This window comes from Gracilinanus agilis, chromosome 4 (genome assembly GCF_016433145.1).
Source record: "Gracilinanus agilis isolate LMUSP501 chromosome 4, AgileGrace, whole genome shotgun sequence".
NCBI lineage: Eukaryota > Metazoa > Chordata > Mammalia > Didelphimorphia > Didelphidae > Gracilinanus > Gracilinanus agilis.
Window position 1 is genome coordinate 327,051,428 of NC_058133.1, and position 11,237 is coordinate 327,062,664.

At 35.4% G+C, this 11,237-nt stretch overlaps 1 protein-coding gene across 1 annotated transcript in view; it reads right to left on the reverse strand.

The window, feature by feature from the left end:
* CEP162 (centrosomal protein 162) overlaps positions 1-10,192 on the reverse strand; it is a 116,099-nt gene extending 105,907 nt beyond the window's left edge. The window contains exons 1-2 of the mRNA XM_044676320.1: positions 10,114-10,192; positions 8,768-8,891 (exon numbers count right to left, since the gene is read on the reverse strand). Of these exons, the coding sequence (XP_044532255.1) occupies positions 8,768-8,827 (60 nt within the window). The 5' untranslated portion in view covers positions 8,828-8,891; positions 10,114-10,192. The remainder of the gene's footprint in view (positions 1-8,767; positions 8,892-10,113) is intronic.
* Between the last annotated feature and the right edge of the window lie 1,045 nt (positions 10,193-11,237).

Genomic DNA, 11,237 nt, shown 5'->3' on the forward strand with positions numbered 1-11,237 from the left:
TTGTTCTACAATTTTACCAGGGATTAAAGTCAATCTCACTGACCTAGAGTGTGCAGCTCTCTTTTCTTCTCTTTTGAAAAGATGGAATAACATTTGTCCTTTTCCAGTTCTATGGTATCTCTATGACCTTTAAATGTCACTAACAATGACTCAGTGATCCCATCTACCCAGTTCTTTCAGTACTTGGGGATGGAAATCATCTGTTCCAGGTGACCTGAATTCACCAAGGACAGTTTGGAGCCCTCTTAATAGCTCCTTATTTATCTTTGATATGTCAACTTCTGTTTTTTTTGCTTGTTTGTTAGTTTGTAATTTTTGGTGCAAAAGGCCATTCTTTTTGGCCAATAAAGAAAGCAAAATGAGAACTGAGCAGCTCTGTTTTTGTTTTGTTGTTAATCATATGATTAATGGTGTTAGCAAGGTAGTAGGATAAAAAAAATACACAATAGTCATTGGCATGTTTATCTAACAAAAACTCAGCTAGAAATGACAAGTGGAGTATCATTCAAAATCATGACAAAATGGATAGAGCACACAGGAAAAAGTTATAAAGAAACATGTAATATTTATTCAAATATAATAAAACTATCTTTACAGAAATAAAACAAATTAAATTATTAAAGATAGACACTGTTCAAGGTTACATTTTGCCTATATACTAAAAATCTTATTTCTATCTCTCAAAAAAACTTACATATGTAGTACTACACCAATCGAATTGACTAGTAAACATTTTATAGAATAACTAAGTACTTTTAGAAAAAAAGATTCAGAATCTCAAGGAAAATATGAAAAAGGATGACTAAAGGCAAAAAGTATTGCCATACCTCAGACCATATTATAAAGCAGTGGTCATTAAAGCTACTTTCTACTAGTAAAAAATCAGAAGAGCAAAAGCTGAGCAGACTGGATAAATAGTTAAAAAAAAAAAGCAATCAAAACCAGTAGTCTTATACTCAGTAAACCCCAAAATAAAAATTAGGGGTGAAAGTGCTCCCTTTTTGGTAAGAACTGCAAGGAAAATGAAAAAGCAGCCTGGAAGACGCTGGTTTTGGAGTATTATCTTATACCATAATAAGCTACAGATGGAAATAATGACAACGGCAATAATAATTAGCACTTATAAAGCACTTTAAAATTTGCAAAATGTTTTACAAATATAATCTCATGTGTTTTCCTCATAAGGATACTGGGAGGTAGGAATTATTATTCCCATTTTATAGAAAAGGGAACTGAAGCATAAGTTAGTTAAGTGACTTGCTTAGCGCCATACAGCTATAAATGTCAGAAGACAGATTTGAATTAATGTTTCCTGACTCCGGTTTCATCTCTTTATCCACTGTGTCACCTAGCTGCCTCTGTACGTGGACTAAATAGAAAAGTTTACATCATTAAAAAAAAAATAAAAGGAAATTAAATCAGGTACCTATCAAAACTATGGCTAGGGAGAGAATTTTTAGCCAAGTAACAGATAAAAGAGATAATAAAATATGAGAATAAATAATTTTTCATTAATAAAATTAATGAAAATTTAAAGAAGAAAAATGAAAGCTGGGTACATTCGCATAAAATATCACTAATAAATGCCTGATATTCAACAACTAAATGGGAATTGATTATGATAAGGGACCACTTCCAAACAAGAAAACTATAAATGACCACATGAAAACATGCTGCAAACCACTGTAAAAGAGAAATATAAATTAAAACAAATGTGCCAAAAAAAAGGGAGAATATTCAATAATGGAAGGAATAGAGGAAGACAAAAACAATCACTGCTGGTAGAGCTATGAAAGGGTACAGCCATTCTGGATATCAATTTGGAATTGTGCAAGAAAAGTGACCCACAGTCTGTACTCTTTGACTCAATGATTTCATTACTGAGCTTATATTTCACAGAAATGAGAAACTGAGATAAGCATCTACTATTTGCCAAAATGTCCACAACAGCACTCTTTTGGCAGTAAAGAAATGGAAACAAAGGTAAGTAACCATTGATGGAGGAATGACTAAAAACTCTAAGGCATATGAATGGAATATTATCATCCAGTAAGAAATGAATTCCTATTCAGAAAAACATGAGAAGATATGAATTAATGTAGAGAGGAAAAGCAGATCCAAAAGAAAATATGGCCAGACTACAACATAAACAAAAAGATCATTAAGAATCATGGAATGAAGGAGGGAAAGAAAAATGAAAGAAAAGAAAAATTACAATGGCAGCTTTAAGTTTGCTTCAGAAGGCAGATGGTTTCCCCTTAGGGTAGATCTTCAAGCAAAGGCTGGATTACAATCTGGTAAGCATGCTGTATGAACTGTTATAGATGGCGCCTGAAGCCTCTGCCAACTCTGTCAATCTTATTCTGTAACCCACTTGTGTGACTTTGAATAAGTAATAACCTCTAAGGGGGGCTCAATGACCTTGCTTTTAAGGTGAGGAAGTAAGATAGTTATTCTCTGAGATCAATTGCATCTCTAAATATTAAAATCTCATAATTTTCCAGGATAGCCCAATAAGGGCTATTTTTTCTTCCCAGCCATAGGTATTATGACCACAACTAAAGCTGAATTTTGTTATACCTAACTTTGGCTCCTGTCCTTCAAATCACTGGGAAGAATCAGTGTTAATCAGTTAATCAGTGTTAACCCTGATAGAGGGCATATCACCTCAAATCAGGGCAAGCAGATGGTGGAGGGAGACAATTCAGAAAGAATCATTGCTGTTGGGAATCCCAAGCTGGACCTGAGGTATAAGTCTGGGAGTTTACTTTTACTCACTATAGTAAGTAGTGTCAGGTTGGGAATAACTTGCTTAATGGGAATTCTAGGTACTAAAAGTCTTCAGTTATCATAAAGTTTTTACATTGTATGGGTATCTATCTTATCCTAAAGATTTTAGTGTAGTTACAACTAGTATATAATCCCTACCATCCTTTCCTTTGAATTTTTGGTAGTGGAGAAGTTCACAGAAAATTGTTTTCTCCAACATCTTGCTGGACACAAGATTCCCAAATAAATAAATTTTTGACATGGTTATACCAGGCTGACATATGCTGGTATGCTTTAATACAGACTGTATCTAATAATTTGTTCAGAACCTTCCAAGTTAACAGTGAGAAGACACAGTGGATGGAGAGAAGAATAAAGTTTAGATGTAAATTCTCTCATTTAAAACCTACGTGAATTTGAGCAATTCACTTAACATTTCTGGAAATCACTTTCCTCAACTATAAAATTAGTTGTGCCAGAAGTTAGATAAAATTACATAGCCTAAGGCTCCTTCTGGCTATTGAACTATGATCCTATGACTCCAAATAAATTCAATACTAGGTACCCTGTACATAGTGATCATAGAATTTTTTTTTAAAAAGCAGTTCCTCTCCATTAAAAATATTGAGACATCTTACATATTCCATAATAAATTAAAAATGGAGGTGACTTTAATATTAAAAATATTATAAAAATATCAGAATGGAAGCCAATCCTATACCTTCCCTTATGAGTAAGAAATGATTCCTTCATTCAACAAGGGATAGAAGAAATTCCAAAATGTAAAATAAATAATTTGGATTACATGAAAATGAAAAACTTTTGCATAAATAAAATTAATCTGGGATGAGAAGTGGGTAACTGGGGAAGAAAAAAACACTTCATATTAAATTACTTAAAGGTTGGGTATCCAAAATACATAGACAACTAAAATAAATATATATAAAGTCATTCTCCAATTGATAACTAGCAAAAGAATATGAACAATAATTCTCAAAAGAATTACAAACTATTAATAACCATATGTAATAATGTGCCAGATCATTAATAAAAAGAGAAATGGCAACTAAAACAACCCTGATCTATCACTTTATATATATTCAGAAATTGGTAAAGTTGACAAAAGATGGAAATAGTCAATTAAGAGAAAATGTATAAAGAGAGGAATGCCCTGTTTTTCAAACCATAAATTGGTACAATCATTTTGGAAGAGTTTAGAATTATATCAATAAAGGAAAAAACTATATGAATAAAGTCTATTTAGGAAAAAAAAGAAAAAGATGAAGAACCCTTGGAACCAACAATTATCTAGCTAGGTTTTCCCCAAGCAAAACAAAAGGACAGTTCATTTTCCCTGATTCCATTGCTCCTTATCATATTGTCAATCTTGCCTGGCCAACCTGTCAAACCTCAGATCTAGATCACTCCCACCATCTTCTCCCTTTCCTTCTACATACTTGAATGAGGTTGGAGAAAATCATGAAACTGTCTGGGTCCACTCAGCTGGGCGCTCACTGCTGCAAATTAATCCTTCTTTCTTCTTTCTAGTTAATTCACCACACCATTGTTTTCCACAAGAAGTATTGAGAAGTATTTAACAAATGTATTTTTATTTTTCTGCACATGTATAATTTTTAAAAATTAGCAATCATTCTCTAAAAAGTGAGAACAGGTTCCAACTGTAGCTCTACCAAGTAGCAGTGAGACCATGGAAAAATCACTCTGGGGGCTCAGTTTCTTTATCTATAATAAATGATCTCTAAGGCCTCTACTAATATCTACAAATATTAAGTAACCAATAGAAGTAAAAGCCTTAAAGACTATATTTCTGAACCTTGTCTTTAATTCTATATCCTGCCTTTCCTTCTTTAATGTCCATTTTACCATCATTCTGGGAGATTACTGTTCCATTCTTCTCTTACTTTAAATGAGCATAACCCAAAGCGATGTAAATTAAACAGGACCCAAACAAACACAATCATCTTTGTGTCTGCACTCCCTAGTGGCCAAAGTGGTAGGAACCTGAGAAGCAGTCTTAATGAAACTGTAATTTAACAAGTGTCCCTGTAGGAGCTACAGCCTCAGCTGCTTCAACTGTCACAGTTCCCAAAGATGTAGAAAAGTTCTTGCCCCCAGGGCCCTTGGCACTGACAAATGGTTTAACATCAGAAATGAACCTCTTCTTAGTGGGGTGAAGGGGGGAGAGAAAGAGGGAAAGGGAAAGGGAGAGGGAAAGGAGAGAGAGAGACAAAGACAGAGAAGAAAGAGAGAGACAGAGAGACAAAGAGAACGTGTGAGGAAGAGAAGAGGGAAGGAAAGAACAGATACAAATAAGAATGATGTAAGTTTATGGCCAATCAAATAGCATCTACATTTTAGAGCAGTGGCATCATACTCAAATAGAAACAGAGGCCACTAAACCATTCATATCTGAGGATCTTTGTAGGTCATATACTTAGTTTTTAAAATGTAATGTTATATTTTATTGTTTTTTAAGTTCATTTTTCAGGTAGCTAGATGGTAGAATGGATAGAATTTTGGGCCTGGAGTTAAAAAAAAGAACAACTCATTTTCCTGATTTCAAATCTAACCTCAGATACTTACTAGCTGTGTGACCCTGGACAAATCATTTAACCTCATTTCCCTCAGTTTTCTCATCTGTAATGTGAACTGGGGAAGGAAATGGCAAGCCATCCTAGTATTTTGGCCAAGAAAACCTAGATGGGGTCATAAAGAGTCTAAAAGTTCAGAAAATGACTGAACAACAACATAATTCATTTTGTTAAATATTTCCTGATTACATTTTCATTTAATTTGGACTGCAATTGCAAGTGCTGTTAGCTATATGTGATCTGTGAGACATGAATTTGACACCTGTTTTAAACTAACTATTCTTTCTTCCCCTAAATCAGCCAGACTGATAAGGTTCCTCCAGACTGAAATGGATAAAAGATTAACTCAATAATCTTAGGATTTACTCATATAATTTCTAGTAATATTTACCTATTCATTATTTTCATATGAAATGTTAAGGACCTTTCAAAGTTATTTAGAACTAACTTTAAAGCACATGTAAAAGCAATTTAGAATTATACCCATAAATAAATAAAACTGTGTATACCCCTTAGACCTAACAATAACAATCCTAGGTCAGTTCTCTTTGTGTTGGCAATGTGGGAAATTGGGGGGATGCCTATCAATCAGGGAATTGCTAAACAAATTGTAGTGTAAGATTATGATGGAATATTACTGCACTATAAGAAGTGATGAACAGGCTAATTTTAAAAAATGTGGAAAGAATTGCATGGGATAATGAATAATGAAATGAGTAAAACCAAGAGAACATTATATACAACTACAAATGTAATACTTGAAGGCAAGCAACCCACATAAAGGAAGGGCTGACCATTTGTACCAACACCAATACTATCTACTGGCCAACAGCTAAAGATAGTTGGGTAATTCCAAGAGTCCCAGGAATAGCATCCCTACTATGGGCCCAGCTTGCAGCCTAGTACTTATAGTCATTAACCTGGAAAACAATCTTTGTGGAGATGGGACCTAGCAACTTCCCATGCAGGTGCTTCAGCTTCAGCTACTTCATTATATATATAATTACTGAAGACACTGAAAAGAAAGTTCTTATCACCAAATTGCTTAGCAATGCCAGATGGTCCAAAATTTAAAATGAATGCAATTTTTTCAATGTAAATTATATAAAGAATGTGCATTGTTTTCTGCTTCTCCAACACATTTCCACCAAAAAATCACTGGGCTTTTCCATCTGACTTGTAGCGGAAACCTTCTTTGATGTTGTTACTCTATGAGAACATGAGCTTCTTGAGGGCAGGAATGGTCTTTCTTTTCTATTTGTATCTTTGTGTTTGGAACATAATAATCCCTTAATAAATGCTTTTTAACTCATTAATTCCATTAAAAGAAAAGTCTATTGTATGTTTATATTTTAGGAGTATGCCATTTCTTCTACAATCAATTAAGCTATAATCACAGTAAATATGTATATGTATAGACCTTCACAACAGTTGTGTACACACACACACACACACACACACACACACACACACACACACACACGATAAAATGGAGATTATCTCAGAAAAGGCACTAAGATTAAGAAGGACTGGGAACGGTTTCTTGTTGGAAGCTAAAAGATAAGAGATAAGGAGGGAGAGATTTTATAACATGGAGACAGACAATGGAAATGCAGAGAATGGGGAGATACAGTATATCTTATTCAGGGAACAGCAAAGAGGCTAGTGTCACTGGATGGATGAGCAAGTTGAAGGGAATAAGGATAAGAAGACTGGAAAGAAAGGAAGGGGCCAGAATATGAAGGACTTTAAAATCCAGAGGATTTTATATTTGATCATAGAGATAAGTCACTGGGGCTGAATAGGGAGATGACATGGTCAGACTTGCCATTAAGGAAGTTCACTCTGACAGCTGAATAGGGGATGATCTGAAATGGAGAGAGAATTGACATATGAAGACCAACCAAAAGACTGTTGTAATAGTTCAGGATCGTGGTAGTGTCAGAGGAAAAAAGGGAGTAAAATTAAGTGAGAGAAATTAAAAAGGTAGAAATGAGAAGACTTGATAGTTAATTATATAAGGGAGAGAGAGAGTGAGGAGTCAAGGATGACACCCAATGTTGGGAGCCCGAGAGACTGAGGGGATGGTGGTGTCCTTAATAGTAACATGGAAGTCTGGAAGGGGAAGGATTGGGGGAAAAGATAATGAATTCAGTTTTGGATATACTGAATTTAAGATATCTATGGGACATCTAGTTCAGAATGTTCAATAAGCAGTTAGAGATGTGAAAAAATAGGACAAGAGAGAGTTTAGAGGTAGAGAGTAGATCTGCGAATCATCTGAATAGAGATCATTCAATCCATGGAAGAGAGAAAAGAGCCTAGGGCAGTGTTTGAGGAATACCCACAGTTAGTGGGCACAGCCTGGATGACTATCCAGACAAAGAAGAGTAAGAAGACATAGTGTGACATGTAGCCTTGGAAGTCATGCTTCATTCTTCTCTCACCCTTAATTCCCTACATTCAATCAGTCCCTAAGACCTAACAATTTTACCTTCACATCTGTCCTTTTCTCTCCACTCACATAATAATCCCATTCAGAGATTTTGAATTAATAATTCAATGATCTGAGGATTAGTTCCAGTACCTAAAGGTCAAACAATAAAGCTCTTGGCTTTTTAATAAATTTTAAGACAATTAAGAGGTTAATATAAAACTTGGTCACTATAGGTGAATCCTATATAATGAGATATGTAGTTCTCTGCTTCCTCAACCAGCTAGTCTCTTAGGCATGGCTCTTCCCAACAAAGTTTGATGTTATAATAACTGGGATAACTTAGTAATTTACATTCATTATTTATTTTAGGTCCCTACAATAACGCTCTGAAATATTGTAGGAGGAGCGCCAGGACAGAGCACTGTCATGAAAACTTTAAAAGGAGATTATGAAGCAGATGAAGGTGATCAGCAGGATCAAACCCTGCAGAGAGGCCAATAAGGATGATTGGGAATATTAGTAAATGTTAATTGAATCAAAACACAGAATTTTTCATGTAAATGGATTTACCTTGTATTTATAATGAATTCGAATATAATTTAAAACCAAAGTTTAAAACTAATCAAATAATTATTAGATTTGAAGGTATATTAAAAGAAAATTTGATCCAAATTCTCTTTGAAGAGATTTTCTCCAAGATTAAAGAATATAACAAGGCCTAAAGTCTTCAGACCCTTAGCCCAGTGTTCTTTGTATACTAAGATGCTCTTCAATAGGTGGTGACTACCTAAGCAGGAAGCATATTCAATCAAATTCGAGATATAATTATTCAGGCACTGAGCTAGGTAGCATAGAAAGGAGGAAGGGAAAAAAAGAAGCATAAGACACAGTCTCTTTCTTCAATTAGACTATGTTCTAGCTTATTAGTCTCTTAAAAATACAAACTTACCTCTTTCATAAATTGTTCAAATTCTTCATCTAACTTTTCCTTTGAATATTGATGAGCCATAATCAGCAAGTAGTTTTCAACTCCCAAAGTAAATATTCATAAAATATTTACACAAATGGAAATACTAAATGAAAAAAGACAAACCACTTTTGAGCCATTTTATATTTCTGAAAACATACATTAACAAGTTTTATCATGAACATATTTACAAAGTGATAGAAGACAAAAAAAAGCACCATTCTCTTACAGATTTACTAATTATTCAAGTATTGACCATTTGATGCAATTTAAACAGTAATCAACTGATTATTTCTAGTTCCCTGAGCTGCCTGAGGAATAGTTTCCAAGTTCACTTTTCTTAAATTCTGTTCAGCTTTTATTTCACCGTTCAGAATTTATTTCACATCTGAACTTAATTTTTAAACATAGGTCATTAAAATGGATCCTCAATTTATATATAACTAGTGAGAAGGAAGAAACAAACTGAAAAAAGCAAATTAATAAATTGCCTCTAAATATGCAGATTAAAAAAAGCTATAAACTGTACAGATACAAGGTCCTTCTACTAATTGTATAAGAAACAGTTTTATGTTACCACATTTTCTAGACTTTTTATAAAGACAAAGCCTTGCTGAGGTTTCATTTGACAGGTTATCAGGAAATTGGAAAGCATCAAAATACAGATATATAACATTTTTTACTAAGTCCCTCAATGTGTGCCTCTTTTCATTCATTCAATATTCTTTATTTTAGGCATTTATTATATGTAAAGTTTGGATGTAAAGAGTTACTGGCAAAAATACAAAACTATCTTACAAGGAGATAGTAAGTATATACATATAATTATATAGCATAATAATGTTATACATAGTAATAATGTTCTAAACTTTTAAGACAATACTGCAGCTAACAGTAGGTCTGTTGATTTTAGTTTTCTTTGGGTCACTTACTATTACATAAATAATTGGAGAGGGGGCAGCTAGGTGGCTCAGTGGATTGAAAGGCAGGACTAGAGATGAGAGGTCCTGGGTTCAAATATGACCTCGGATACTGCCTAGCTGTGTGACCATGGTCAAGTCACTTAACCCTTATTGCTCTTCTGCCTTGGGAGCAATAAACACTATTGATTCTAAGACAAAACATAATGGTTTAAAAAAATAATTGGAAAAATCTGGCAAATCCTTAAAACCGATGACCTACAGAAGATTGATCCCTGCTAATTTATTCTAATTTCCTTCCCTAGTACTGAGTGGATTTTCTAAGACTGAGATGCCTTTTCGGCCTCAAGATTCAAACACTACTCAATTAGGCATGAAGGACAGAAAAGGAGTGGGAAGAGCTCTAACCTTTGCTAAATTCAGGAAGAAGACTTCGTGCGAAGCAGTCCAATGCACTCATACACACAATGAATCTCATGGATTCCTCTCTGATACATACACACACACACACACACACACAAACTGTTACCTACACATACTCAGTTGCACACTTACATGCACCCCTATGCACTCAGGATTTCACGCACAGTCGTACATATACACTCACTCACTCTCAAGGCTCATTTCTTCCAGGTTGCGGGACAAAGGATGGCCCTACACCCAGGACCAGTTCTGCTCACTGCAACCCAGCACGCTTCGGGACTCGCTGACGGTTTCCTGGAAGCGGGGGAAGGAGGGAGCAAGCGGAAGAGACCAGAGTCTGAAGCGGCGCCCAGTACAGGGAAGCTGCGCGGTAGCCGCTCCAGACACCGAGTACTTCAGACAAGGGCACGGGGATGCTCGCAGTCTGGAAATGACCAAGGAGCAGGGGACGCCTCCCAGTCCAGAAGCACCAAGAAGTACCCAAAACCCCAGACCCAACAGTTACTAAGGGAACAGACTGGCGCCGCGGAATTCTAGAGGATCAGCTGACTAAACACGGTCACGTGACGTACGAGCTACCTCATCGCGCCCTCTGGGTGGTTTCCTGACACTGGAGGGAAGTGGGTGACGTTTGAACCCAAGTAGAATTCGCCCTCTAAGAAATAAAGCCAGAGAGACTTGGTGGGCTGAGGAAACGTAGAGCAGGTTGACCAGTAGAGCGTTGGACTTTCTTAACAGATTGTGAGTCAATTAAAGGGTTAATTAAGAACCCGAGACAGAAGCATGATGGTCTTTATAAACGAATTCCACTACCTCATGGGACATGTAGTTCGCATCGTCCTGGAACAGCGAGCTTGCTAGTCCCCTAGACATTACTCTTCCTGAAAAGGTTTGATGTATTAGTGATAATAATGGGAACTAATTTAGCAGTTTACATTCGTTATTTCAGTTGAGTCCCTTAAACAATCCTGTGAAGTAAACTACAAATTTAAGCCTTTAGATTTTATTGCTAAAAGTCATTCAACAGTCCATATACATTAATACAATGTTTATTATGCTCTAGGCACTGTGCTTATTGCCACAGATGCAAAGAAAAACAAAACCAGAAC